This window comes from Aspergillus bombycis (assembly GCF_001792695.1).
Source record: "Aspergillus bombycis strain NRRL26010 chromosome Unknown contig00011, whole genome shotgun sequence".
Classification (NCBI taxonomy): domain Eukaryota; kingdom Fungi; phylum Ascomycota; class Eurotiomycetes; order Eurotiales; family Aspergillaceae; genus Aspergillus; species Aspergillus bombycis.
In genome coordinates this window covers 134,703-148,036 of record NW_019170013.1, presented here as the reverse complement: position 1 = coordinate 148,036, position 13,334 = coordinate 134,703, and the positions used below count along the sequence as shown (strand labels likewise).

The window sequence follows — 13,334 nt, the reverse complement described above, 5'->3', positions numbered from 1 at the left end:
TTCGTAGGGCCCGTATGTCCATAATATCCTATGTATCTTCCGAGCGATTAAAATATAGTCGAGGATTCTAACCACGCTTTCCAACATTCTTTAACATGTCGTCCAAATGCTAGATACCATTAGTCTAACTGCTTGGGTAGAGGGCGAAAAAGTCTCCCACTTACCCGTTTCTGTTCGGTTGCTAACTTGCCATGGGTATCCTGCCTGAACGTCAGTGAAAGCGGTTCCTAGAGAGGGCAAATAACATACGCTGATGATAGTCAAAATCAAAGAATAATTATTAAATAGGAATCTTTCCCGTCTTTTCGCGTCGCCACCGATCCTGCTCAGTTTCGCCAAAAGGTTATCGAACTCGGTTGCTAGCCGCGATAAACTATTAGACACCGGCTCATCGTCTCCAGCTTCACTACTCAGCACCAAGATGCCATGCAACAACTGACCGAACCTCTGCGTAAGGAAGTGGGGCGCTGAGGATTGGTTCAAGTCATCCCCTCCAGTCAGAGATAGGGCGGATACAGCACTTCGGCCCGTGTGCGAAGCTACCCGCTTTAAAGACTGACAGTGAAGGTCCATGATCACCTGCAACCTCGGCCAGAGCCGCATGTTTATACCATTGATGTACGCGTCAGCAACGGGTACTTTCCGACGTTGGAGTTCAAAGGCGGCCTGCTGATTCAATCGTACGCAAACCAGGACGCCTAGAGAGTCGGTCGTGTGCTCGACTAACTGCTTGGTCAGTCCTTGCCCAAGAGCAAAGACTGGGTCGAATATTTCGGTAGCTTTGCGGGATATCTGCTGGAAGGACAAACTGGAGAACATCTCCGTCATGAAGGAGTATTCGGCAGAGACGTTGTCCATCAAAGCCAGGTTGAAGTTCCTGAAAGGGATCTCAATTCCGTGGAAAGACGTGTCCTCCTCTGCCACATATGAAGATATGGCCATGTGATTACCAGTTCGCAAGACTTCAATTCGCCTTCCGAGCGAGAATGGGTCATGAGCTGCGGCACCAGTCCGCCCACCGGGGACAAGATTTCCTATAGCGAGGTCAGATTCAGTAGCGCAGCGAGAAAACAAAAAAAGCTCACCCGATTTTGGAGCCGAGGGATCTCCCCCCAGAACCTCATTTCGATCGCTAGGGTACACCTTGATCTTCTCAAGCGCTTGGAGATAGCGAGTAAAATGAGATAGATAATACCACCGCATCGTGTTGATGTAAGCCTGCGTGATCTCCCCCGCAAGGGTTGGATGTGCCTTGAACAGGTAACTATGCAAATCCTTGAATTTCAACAAGCGCTGCTGTTGGATAATCTGGGCGTTAATATTTGGGGATCGCAAGGCTCTGATCTGGGAGACCAGATAGTCCCGGATCCTCTCAACGGCTTTTTTCTTGATATCACTCAGCAGTGGGCGAACATCCTCGACCGACTTGGTGCTACTGGGGCTAGAAACTTTAGTTTCGATAGCGGTTGCCCGGCTCTCGATCTCATTCAGCGCTTTTACCCAATTCTCATCGATCGGCCCCTCTACAATTAGTCGAACAGCTTTTGGAGCGATGCAAATTTCCTCCACAGCGGGTCCCAGAAGTTGTTCTACATTGCGTCGATTCGCCAACATTGCATTCAGCTGTATGGATCGAGTCTGGAGAGTCTCTATCTCCGCCGAAACTGCACCAAGTTCAGTCTGAAAGTCATTCAGGTACTTCTCTACCGATTTAGAAACATCGTCACAGCCTGTAATAGCCGAATGTAGATCCTGAAATTTATCTCTTTCCTTCTCGAACTGTTGGATTGTTTGCGCTCCAACGTCGCTATTCGAAACCCTCCTCGGCTCATCGGGTTTTGTGACAAACTCCTCGAGGCCGAGGTCTCCAAAGTCGATCTCCGCCACCAACTGCGATGGTTTTGTTTCAAGTGTAGAAGATAGGACAGGCGATTCCGCTTCCGCCAGCGTTTCCTTTCGTTTTCCAATAACATCATTTAGTACATCAAGTGGATCCGCCACGTTAGATGGGCGAGCCCTCGCAGGGGATTGTTTCAAGACCGAGTCGTCGCCACGTGGGGTGGCGGAGAGAGATGTAGTGGAGTCGCTAGGAGTGAGTAAGTTAGACAACGACGATCCAGGCCGACTAGGTTGCGGGCGACTATTCTGTGCGTAGGGGGACAGACGAGAAGTTGGCCGTCGAGGAAGGGGGGAATTGCTGCGACTATCAATCTGAGGTCCTGTAGGGGTCGAATGACCGGACATGCGGTCAAGCCACATCGTGAAAGGCCAGCCCGGAGAGGCGTTCAGGTATGGAGCTGTGGTCCACCGGCCTCATTGAAGGCCGTTTCGACAGTAATCCAATTCACGCTCGTAGCAAGGAGAGAACAACACAGTCAGACAGGGAGTATGAGCTTCCGGGGAGGAGAGGGGTGGGGAGAAAGAGTGGAGGGGGAGAAAGAGTGGAGGTTGGTATAAAGTCCGATGTTCAGGAGACCTCTGTAGTAGTTTCCATTGACACCCATGAGGTACACCAATAAAGGGACAACTATTGACGGGGTCGAGATGCTACGGCATTCCAAACAGGCCAGAGACACAGCATATCCGAGACTAAACCTGTTACGATCTAGCGACATCAACACCCCGCCACAACAAAATACTTTTTTTTCATTCGGCGGTGGTTCACTTTCTCTCTTCGTCTCTTTTAACCTTCTAATTTTTCTCTCTTTCCCCTCTCTCTCCTCAAGACTCAATTCCTTTCTCCTCCTCTCTCGCTCTCCCTTCAAGTCTCTATACCCCCCCCCCCCCCTCTTGTCCTTCACCCCAACCAAATCTATCACCATGGCTGACAACACCCACGTATGTACTCGCTCCTCTACACTTCTCTCCACCCCGTTTTGATGTACCTGGGCTGGCGAGTATTCTCAGCCCCGCATCATGATCCCCTCCCCTCGTTCTTGCACGTAAATGCATCTGCGCATCTCAGACCCATTTGACTACAGTTTTGATTGACACGATTTTCTCTACATAGTCTTTCGACGAGGTTAACGAGAAGGTCGATGCCGGTGCCTCCACCACCTACCCCCAGCAGTGCTCTGCCCTGAGGAAGAACGGTCACGTTGTCATCAAGGGCCGCCCTTGCAAGATTGTCGATATGTCCACCTCCAAGACCGGAAAGCACGGTCACGCCAAGGTTCACCTGGTCGCACTCGACATCTTCACCGGCAAGAAGCTTGAAGATCTGTCCCCCTCCACCCACAACATGGATGTTCCCTTCGTCAAGCGTACCGAATTCCAGCTTGTAAGTATCCCGAAAAATCGATGCCTGCCCAGTCCAGCGAGGATTGTTTTTGTTGATTTCACATAGATTGATGTCACCGACGATGGTTTCCTGTCCCTGATGGACGAGAGCGGTGGTACTAAGGACGACGTCAAGGTCCCCGAGGGCGAGCTCGGTGACAAGATCCAGCGCATGTGGGACGAGGGCAAGGACTTGAGTAAGTATCCCGCGTTGTACTCGGCGTCCGGTCGTCACTAACGAAGCTAGACGTTATTATCCTCGCTGCCATGGGTGAGGAGTGCGCCATGGATGTCAAGGAAGCGCCCAAGGGCAACTAAATTACCATAGTCATGGACTCTATTTGTGCTCCGTTGGCCCTTGTGTGTTCCAGGGTATCCTTGAAGTTTGCCCCTTGGGTTGTGAAGGATGTCACATTTTGGGCGAGATCCAACTTGGCTCTTCTGTTGACGACTGAGCCTTGGAGAGGGTTGCGTTTAGTTGGCATCGTAAAGCGAGCTTTGTAATGACGGGAACCAGTCTGAGTCCAGCTTTCACGATATTTTGACGAATTCTAAAAATTTCAATGGCTCTACCTAATTCACAAGTGGTTTTTTTTTTTCTTTCTTTTTTCTATTTCTGTTTCCGACTTGTACGATCACAATTTCGTAGGTTTAAAGCTTTTATAAAGGTCGGAAATGGAGACAGAACAAAAGCCGAAAAAAAAAAGAGTATGGCCGAGACAAGAGAACGGTTAATACATGTAAGAGTTCTTTAAACAAATACATAAATTCATCCTTCAGGACCGTGAGCCGACAGTACTGTACGTGAGATATTTTTGCTCGGAGATAAATTTGGTTGCAATGATTTTCCATAAATGCCTAAGATGGTGAGGGAAGAAAACGAAAATTTCCAAAACAACTTCAAATCTGCCCGCATTCAGCACTCAACCACAAACGTACCCCACACCACAGGGAAAAGGCCCATGGCCTCTATACTTCATATCTGAATGATTTAAGAAATGAAGAACACTTGTGCCCTACATGGAGTACACTACCAGAGGGGTCTGTGGGCAGGAAGGGTGCCGTGAAACTCGGTATTATCTCGACAATGGGCTCTGGTTCTGCCGACGGGGTCATCAGCAAGAGGTATGCACGTAGCCTATCTTAACCTCGCCCACTGAGCATGCAGAAGAGCATAAGCGAAAAGGGAAGAGCCATGCTTACGAAATAAAACAAGGGCCGGCAAGTTGAAGAAGAGCCCGACGACTTTGGGACACAGGGCAAGACGAATCGGGTGAAGAAGGCAGTGACTGAAAAGGGTGCAAAGAGTAAGCGTCGCCAATCCGGCCGGACTCGCATCGGGTGTTAATTTATTTTCTGTCAGCATATCGTGGCCGACAGGCTTACAGCCTCTTCCTGCAGGTGTATCAGTTGATCCTCTGGAAGCAGTGCCATGCCTTGGTGCAAAGCCGAGGGTTTCCGGCGCAACTTGAGGTGCCCCCCTCATTGGTTCAACCTCCTTCTATGGTGTCGGCTGACGATGAAGTATAGCATGTCGTCCGTGACCTGTGGGCTCTTCGTCTGGAAACCTATTCGGACAAGATCAAAAATCCATCCGAAGGTGACGAGGAGATCGAGTTCTTCAGCTCACAGCCCACCGCGGACCAGGAGGAGCCAGACCTCGTTAAGTTTGGAGGGAAGAATCTGCAATGGCCCCGACTCGTGGACTCTGTCGGACTCTGTTATCTAGGGGCTTTCTTAATGCGCCTTCCGGTCGGTATTGCGGACTTTCATCGGTAAACCCCCTAGGCTGGGTATCGGATGGAAATCACGATCTGACCTCCCGCGCTTCAGGATGATCATGTCGGGAGATATCCCTTATATTCGCATAACACGCTCAATTCCCCGTGAAATGAGAGATAAATTACCTCAGGAGTATCTCTCAATAATTGAGACCACGGTCAGAAACCTTATCCTCTTTCTGAGACCCATTTGCTGATCTTCTCTTAGAGGTTGCTGAAAGCCGAGCATCTCCATAAGGCTGTGTTGCAATTGTCACTGCTCTATCGCCACAAGTTTGGCATACACCTTCCAGCTCTAAATCTGCCCCCGATACTATATCACCATATTAGGAGACTAGCTCTTCCGAGTAAGAAGCAATCGCAGTGCGGATGATCGGCCCGGCCCACACACTAACATATTGCTTAGTTGACATCTACTCCGCCGTGAAAAGACTACAGAATCTTCTAGGGTTTTCCTTCGAATTCCCGAAAAGTCTTGCCGGCAGAAGTAGACCTCACGATCTACCTGAAATCCAGTTGATCTGCCTCATCGTTATATCTACCAAGTTACTTTTCCCCTTCGACGACCTTAAGAGATACCCTACCTCGGCAAAAGAACCCACTACGCAAGTCATCGATTGGAAGCTCTGGGCCCAGGCCCAGAGACATTTCGATAGCCGAGAAACCGCAAGGGGCAGAATTGGCAAAGGTAATGAAATCTTAGTGAATGAGCGTGATGTATTCAACATGACACCGAATCAATTGGATGAGTACCTGGATTGGTACGAGAACAACTGGCTCGACAATAGCAAAGGTATGGCGGCATCGAGACAAATTGTTTTATTTGTGTCTCTAACGATTGAGAGAAGCGTCAAATCCATTAAGCGATCTATTTCCTCTTGGGCCAACCGGCACGGACTCTCAAGAAGTAGCAGGTCCTCCGGACGAAGATGACGAGGAAGCTATAGGCTCAATGCTACGAACAGTTACACAACAAATGAAGTCGCGGAAAGTTATCGCTGAGGATGACTTGGATATCCCTCGACCGGGGTCAATGTATGTGCGGTATAAAATGGAGTCAGACTTGCCCGAGAATGCGCGGCCTTTCTACGAAACGGCAGCAAAGGTGGTTGGAGTGTCTTTATCTACCCTCGTCCGAGCCGTCTCCCAAGCAGAATACAAGATTATGCGATGGCTGGAAGACCAGAGACGCATTGAGCTTTATGGAGATGCTTCGGGCATGGAGTTTGCGAAATTCGATAGCTCTGATGATATGGGTGAACAGGATATGACCGATTCGGATGACAGTTCTTGATATTAAGACTTTCATATGGGGTACTGCCTCCCTGTCACATCTATCGTTCGAGACTATGAATGTCAATAAAAGTATAACTAGCAGAACACCTTACGGTCGCGTGACAAGTCCTGATAACCGGTCAAGGGAGCGCTTTAATCTACTCAAACAAGTCATTATCCTTGTGGTACATGATTAGCCCATGAAGGACACCTGCAATACGACGTTGGGGTAAGCATTATAGCCCGAAGTACTACAGGGAATCCGAAGCGATTCGCCTCTGACGGTCTGACAAACTACCATGATTGCTCCATCATCGAATCACATGTCGAAACGCATTATGCTTATTGTCATGCTTACTGATTTTTCGCGCTAGCAATGAACCAGTTCCTGTACTGTGAAGAGACATGCAGATACGAGCTGCAGAAGAGAATCTAGCCATCCGGGGGTGTTTCGCAAGGAGCATTAATCTACACTCAGAGAAAATGGTCCCTCGGATGGAAGTCATACGATGTGAACAAAGTACCAAGAACGGGGTATAAAAAGATGAACATGGCTTTGGTCTGGGAAACACAACTCGCAGCATTGACAGTGAAAAAAATGGCGACCTTCAAACGATGCAAACTTCTTTCTTCCCTCTACATTCTTCTCCCTTTTGCTATTCTCGCAAACCCAGCTCATGCGGCTCCTTATCAGACTCGCATTCTTGAGACCGGCAGTACCTTCAGTGCTCCGGATCCACATGGCCCATGGCAAATGATTCCCAGCAATCCTACCGAAGACCTGGCCTGCATCAAAACCACCAATACCGGAACCGGGAGGGTAGAGGTTCATATTGCGTCGGGTTCATCCGGATTCAGGACTCGCACCCTTGAAGTCGGAACAACGTTTGTCTCTGAGGATAATGGAACTTGGCAACTGATTGATGCAGACGGTGACGGCAGCCCTGATCTTGTTTACATTAAGACCAGGAATACCGGGACCGGTAGGGTGGAGGTACACATTGCGTCCGCGTCATCCAACTATCAGACACGGATTCTGGAAACGGGAACCACGTTCTATCCGGAGGATAATGGGGTTTGGCAAATGGCGGACTTCGACCATGATGGAAAGCTGGATCTAGTTTATATTAAGACCCGTAACACGGGCACAGGGAAGGTCGAGGTGCACGTGGCATCTGGAGCCTCAAACTACCAGAGGCGAATCCAAGAGGTCGGGACGACATTTTACCCCGAAGATAATGGCGTCTGGCAGATGGTCGACTTCGATCGCGATGGAAAATTGGATCTGGCTTACATCAAGACTCAGAACACGGGAACTGGAAATGTTGAGGTGCATGTTGCGTCTGGCTCGTCCACTTACAACATTCGCGTTCAGGAGGTTGGAACGACCTTCTACCCGGAGAACAACGGGTTCTGGGAATTGAGTGATTTCAACCATGATGGTGTCCTTGATCTAGTGTATATCAAGACGCAGAACACCGGAACTGGAAGCATTGAAGTCCATGTGGCGTCAGGCAAGTCGTAACCCACGGCTGACGGCGAGATTTGACGATGATGTTGAATGTCTCGAATAACTTAGTATAATCAACCATCAATGGTGTCATTTAATGGGGATTTTCTTTGACATCATACAACTCACTAGTAGTGGTATCGTCTTTCTTATTTGGCCCAGGTAGCTGATGTTTCTGTTACAATTTCTGGGATTCCCGACGTACGATGGAATGAACCAGCCATAATCTCAGTACACGGTTTCTTTTGATTAGGTTCACTATCGTGGATTGTAAGGTCAATGTTCAACTACCAGAGGAACTGTTGTTGAAAGTTGACAGGCGGCGCCCCACTCCAAAAGCTGGGTTCCTGCGGCGTGATACTGAGCCCTTCGAGGGTTTCTGACTGAGCCCGTACGGCATGGCGCCTCGTCTGAGGCCCTACATCACTCTGGATGGGTCGAATTGCTTTCGGAAGGGGTGGCTTTCCAGGTCCTCTGCTGGAATTGGGGGGTAACGGGCTTGTAGTCTTAGGGGAAAGTGGTACGCCGTTATTTTCACCTCGTTTGGTGTTCAATTCAGTCTGGGATAGGTCCGAAGATGGGTATTCAGATGGCTCGCGTTGATTGTTTGGCTCAAGGATCGTCTCTTCAGCAAACTCGGCTCCTGATAATTGCAGACTGGTATTATTATCAGAGATGCTAGGCGTTGAAGGTTCTAACCCTTGGTCTAGACAATCATATTGCCATTCCCGGACATTGTGGGGAGTATCCAGAGGAAATCTTTTCCAGTACTCCGCGCCTCTTCTCCCTAGACGGGGCACTGGGGGGTATAACAAGTGACCGTTGCTGTTTCTCGTTCTATCCTGCTGGCCTTGAGCGATACTGGCGGACAGTTGAGCGTCCGAGATCTGGGCGAGCACTTTGAGCAAGACGTTCTCTGTTTCATGCAACCGGTGCTCTAAGGATTCGATATAGCCTTTTGCAGGACCACTGTAGGCGCATGAGATAACTGCAGTCCAAATCCTAGATCGAGTATCACACGAACCGTTTAAGCTGCTCAGGCCAGTCACATATCCGATTGTGCTGAAGACATTGGGTACACACTGGCCTTGAGATCAACCTATTAGTCACAATTGCGGTTCATATCAATTATGGCTAAGACTTAAGCCTCACTTTTTGCCGCTACACTACATATCCATTAGCTCTATGGTCCATGGAAAAGTTTGAACTTCATACGCTTCTCACTTTCTGCTTTCGAAACCGACAGGCGTTACAAGCAATTGTAATACGGGACACTTTCGTTGCTTTCGTTGAGGGGGCCATCTCACAACAATTTCCAGATTCTGTTAAGTATTTGAGGTGCAGTAGTTTAATGCAAGAAAGTAAGGCGATGGCTAATTGGGGACGTGGCTTGAGAATGATACGGTGCATACAAGAAGGAAGTTTATTCTGCCTGGTGTTCGAGTGGGGAGAAAGAACGACTGCGGTAGAAGGTTTACCCGACTGGAAGACCCCAACCTGGGAGCGCAAATTGCAACAAATATTGGATTATCATCTACTCTGCTGGGTTAATCCTATAGTTTCGTCGTGTCATGTTTCTGTCTCCGAAAACACGCTTGGTTCCTGGTCCTGGCCCATTTCCTCTTCATATTGAATGAGTGTATCTCTCGCTCTCACCGTATCAGGATGCTTGGGACCGAGCTGCTTCTCACGGAGTCGGACACACTCAGCCAGGGATCGAATGGAATCGCTGTGTCTGCCCGTTTGTCTCCAAATATGAGCGAGGTTCAACATGCTGGTTATCGTGTCAAAATGCTCAGAGCCTAATGTTTTCTTCCGGCTTTCCAGTGTCTGGGTCATCAGCTCCTCTGCCTGATTCCATTTGGCCTGCTGGGAATATGTTAATGCCAGGTTATTCATACTGGTCAGAGTGAATGGATGTTCCCATCCAAGCATTTGTCCTTTGGCCTCAATGACTTCTGCCCCGAGCTCTTCTGCTTGCTGCCATTTCTCTTGGTACCAGTATGTCAATGCCAGGTTATTCATACCGGTCAGGGTTCTTGGATGTCTGGGGCCTAATGCTTTCTTCAGGACCTCAATCATTTGCTTCTCCAGCTCTTCCGCTAGTTTCAATCGGGTTTTTGCCCCCCAGGTTCTGAATAGGGTGGCTAAGCTATTCGTAGTAGACAAAGTAGTAGGATGCTCAGGGCCCAGCACCTTCTTCATTCTCTCCATCGTTTGCGTAAACAGCTCTTCGGCTTGTCTATATCGTCCTTGCATCATGTAAACTGATGCCAGTCCGGAGGTACTGGTCAGAGTCGAGGGGTGTTCAGAACCTAGCGCTCTGTTCTGACTGTCCAGTACCTTCACAATGAGCCCTTCTGCTTGTGTAAAGTGTCCTTGCTGCCGGTCTATCGCTGCTAGGCCAGTCATAGTGGTCAGGGTATCAGGGTGGTCTGGACCCAGTATCTGGTTTCTGGTCTCTAACACATGAATATTGAGCGCCTTCGCTTCGGTGTATCGACCTTGGCCAAAGTATGCTGATGCTAATTTGCTCATGCTGGTCAGAGTTGAAAGGTGTGCTTCCCCATTTTGCTTCTGCCGTATGTCCCTGACGTCGCAGAGCAGCGCTTCTGCCTCATTGTATCTTCCGTCACTGACCAGACAGTCCCCAACAGTTTCAAGCAAGTCTATGTATTGTTCTTGCTGATCTTTAAATTCATCCTCTTCTAACAAAGCCAATGCGTGGGGTAAATATGCCCTCCAAAGAATCCGGTTTGTGTGGTTGTTATCCGGGAAAATGTCTCTTAGCCTGTCTGCTGTTTTGCAGATAAACCTCATGAATTGCTGGTTTCTCCTCATCCAGTTGCGAGTCGCTAGATGTACAAGTCGATGAAGGTTAAGAGGGCTATCCTTGGCTTGGTCAGAAATAAATGAATAAGCACTGAGAAGCCCTAAAGCCTTCACCATCTTTAACTTGGACTTGGCTGGTGGCAAGAGGGACTGTGGTATATTTCGTGGGTTGACGCAAGCCATGAACGAGAGATACTCAGCAGCCAGTTGATCGATCTGCTGGATTTGCTGAAATGAAACTAACCAGGTAGTTGCTACCGGGTTGGGGACATCCTGATAACGCCCTTCTGTCTCAAAATCCTCACTTAAGAGCTCCACCACCTCTGGTTCCTGCTCCTGTAGCAGAGTTAGATAGTCTTCGAGGCTGATGCTGTTTTCCTTGATGAATGCCGCTGCTTGCATGATTGCTAAGGGCAGGAAGGTCAGCTGGCTCAAAAGGGCCACGGCGGTTTCGTGGTCTTTGGACAAGTCTTCCCCAGGCAGTGCCGTTTCCAGCATCTTAACACCAGTTTCCTCATCTACCTCGGGGATCGAGATCTCACGGGAGGCCAGCTTTACCGCCAGCTTTTTATTACGAGTAGTAAAGATGATCCGACCTTGGTCGGTTTGAGGTATCAGGTCCTTAAGTGCTGGAGCACCGTTGCTCCCCTTGGTCCACATATCCATGTCATCTGCGTTGTCAAAGATAAGCAGCCACTTCAGATCGTCCTTATGACGAAGATATGCCATGACTTGCTCTTTTGCTTCTGCTGGTTTAACGTCTTGCATCCCAAGTATCTGGGCGATGTCCATGTAAGTCTGCTCAATGATCTCAGGGCTAGTACATGGGATCCAGAAAACTGAGCACTCAGCATCTCTTTCTCGAACACGATAAGCTAGCTCCAGTGCAACGTGGGTCTTTCCAACCCCTCCCAATCCGCTAATCGCGATCTTGCTTGGGCCTTGCCTTTCTATCATCAATCTTTCTAGCTCCGCAATCTCATTCTGACGGCCAACAAATTGGAAATTTCTGCCAAAAGGAACCATCCAGTGAGGACTTTTTAGCTTAGTACCTATACTTCACTACACTTAGCTGGGTGTCCAGGCGCGGATCAAGCATCGTTGACTGACCTTCGTTGGAGGCAGGATTCCAAAGCCGCAAGAAAGCTTTTGCGCTTGCTGCGCCAGTTGCTGCGGCATATGCTTGCCACCTTTTATCCTTGTGGCTATCTGCATAGTCACATACGCCCTTGATAATGATGCATGGCAATGCATCCCATACCCCTGCTCCTTCCATGTCGAAGCCAGCGACGCTATCATCATTTGCCAGCCTGTCACGATGCTCTCCAGACTTCATGACCATGTCACCAGAGGCAATAGTTCCAATGTGAACTGATGGCGTGGTTGTATGCATATCAGGTCGGCGACGGATAATGCCCTTCTCGTCACACCCTAAGCTGTCGCAACTACTCCTTTGAGCCTCCTGACATATCTGACCAGGGGTCCCAGTGTTGAAACATAAGCATTCCACGGAAGCAGCCTGCCGATGATGCTTGTGATGATTAGAAGCCCCAAATAGCACATCGCACGTATTGCCTGGATATTTCCAAATTGGCCGTGATTGTTCCAGTCCCTCGAGATGCTGGATAATGTCATTCTGGAGGTTGTTGCGTGCCCGGTGGGTTTCCAATAGATTCTGCAGACCTCGGATCTCTTGATTTGGCCTTCCTAATGTCTGTGTGACGCCTTGCCTTCGCTGAATCCCGTCTGGGTATTGTCGACCATAATCATATTGGACCACCGCATTGCTGATAATGACATCGCCTAAAAAAATGGGAGTCTCGCTGGACGGCAGCACAGGAACTCCCCCACAGATACCAACGACCAACGCGAGACGGACTTCAGTGTAGCTGGACTTCATATGAGCCGCCACGCTCGAAGCACTTACCTTTCCCATTCCGGGCATATGGCACAGGACAACATTGTGTGTCCATATTTTTCCCACTGTATAGGAGTTTGTGTCACTGGGGTGTTTGCCGTACTGGTGGTCATAGATTTCATCGAACAGCTCGGTAACGGCATCCGCCTCTATTGGAAGTGCGCAGAAAATGGCGATGTTAAATCCGCGGCGGTCCTTTGGGCGCATTTTGATGTATTTTTCTTTTCTCTTTTTTTTTAAAAAAAAAAAAGAAAGAAAGAAAGAAGGAAAGAAAGAAAGAGGTATGAGTTGAGGGGACACTCAAGATCCGGCGCGTCCGGTTGAAATGCGAAATGGCTGATCACCATAGCCGCTTGGGGTGGGGAAATAGCGTGGTATAAGAAGAAGCGGTTTATAATGCCTGCATCGGAGGCGCCAGCTAGTCACTGGCCCAGCTCGACGATCAATTTGTCCGGAGGGGCAAGTACTAGTCAGACACTAACGCTGCAAGGATGTGTCGTGCTCATCCCTCGCCCACTGGACATTCATGGTGGGGGTGATATTCCCGATGCCACGGTGGCGAGCATGCAGAGTACAGATTCATACCGTATCATGGGATTCCCTGGTCAAACTTGATATAATGCCTTTATCTTCCAGCGCCCAGTTGCACAAGACTCAGTGGCGTGTGGGCCTCACGAATGCTGAGGACAGCTCCAGGAACTCCGTTTGCTGCCAACCTCCCTGCATAAGTAACACAGCC

The 13,334-nt window shown here is 49.1% G+C and overlaps 5 protein-coding genes across 5 annotated transcripts; 3 read left to right on the top strand and 2 right to left on the bottom strand.

The window, feature by feature from the left end:
* Positions 1 to 67: 67 nt before the first annotated feature.
* ABOM_002281 (putative GARP complex subunit (Sac2)) lies at positions 68 to 2,259 on the bottom strand (the record flags this gene model as incomplete). The annotated part of the gene is made up of 4 exons (XM_022529411.1): positions 68 to 109; positions 165 to 200; positions 250 to 1,034; positions 1,086 to 2,259. The coding sequence occupies 4 exons, from the start codon at positions 2,257 to 2,259 to the stop codon at positions 68 to 70; spliced, it is 2,037 nt and encodes a 678-aa protein (XP_022392861.1).
* A 561-nt stretch (positions 2,260 to 2,820) lies between these two features.
* Positions 2,821 to 3,597, top strand: ABOM_002280 (Eukaryotic translation initiation factor eIF-5A; the record flags this gene model as incomplete). The annotated part of the gene is made up of 4 exons (XM_022529410.1): positions 2,821 to 2,838; positions 3,011 to 3,280; positions 3,347 to 3,476; positions 3,527 to 3,597. 4 exons carry the CDS (start codon positions 2,821 to 2,823, stop codon positions 3,595 to 3,597), a joined length of 489 nt encoding a protein of 162 aa, XP_022392862.1.
* A 702-nt stretch (positions 3,598 to 4,299) lies between these two features.
* Positions 4,300 to 6,354, top strand: ABOM_002279 (TFIIB-type zinc finger domain-containing protein; the record flags this gene model as incomplete). Its single annotated transcript, XM_022529409.1, has 8 exons — positions 4,300 to 4,404; positions 4,496 to 4,586; positions 4,643 to 4,752; positions 4,810 to 5,054; positions 5,113 to 5,218; positions 5,269 to 5,407; positions 5,467 to 5,853; positions 5,909 to 6,354. The coding sequence occupies 8 exons, from the start codon at positions 4,300 to 4,302 to the stop codon at positions 6,352 to 6,354; spliced, it is 1,629 nt and encodes a 542-aa protein (XP_022392878.1).
* Positions 6,355 to 6,933: 579 nt separating this feature from the next.
* Positions 6,934 to 7,860, top strand: ABOM_002278 (FG-GAP repeat domain-containing protein; the record flags this gene model as incomplete). Its single annotated transcript, XM_022529408.1, has 1 exon — positions 6,934 to 7,860. One exon carries the CDS (start codon positions 6,934 to 6,936, stop codon positions 7,858 to 7,860), a length of 927 nt encoding a protein of 308 aa, XP_022392809.1.
* Positions 7,861 to 8,132: 272 nt separating this feature from the next.
* ABOM_002277 (kinesin light chain) lies at positions 8,133 to 12,802 on the bottom strand (the record flags this gene model as incomplete). Its single annotated transcript, XM_022529407.1, has 3 exons — positions 8,133 to 8,927; positions 9,502 to 11,729; positions 11,788 to 12,802. The coding sequence occupies 3 exons, from the start codon at positions 12,800 to 12,802 to the stop codon at positions 8,133 to 8,135; spliced, it is 4,038 nt and encodes a 1,345-aa protein (XP_022392871.1).
* Between the last annotated feature and the right edge of the window lie 532 nt (positions 12,803 to 13,334).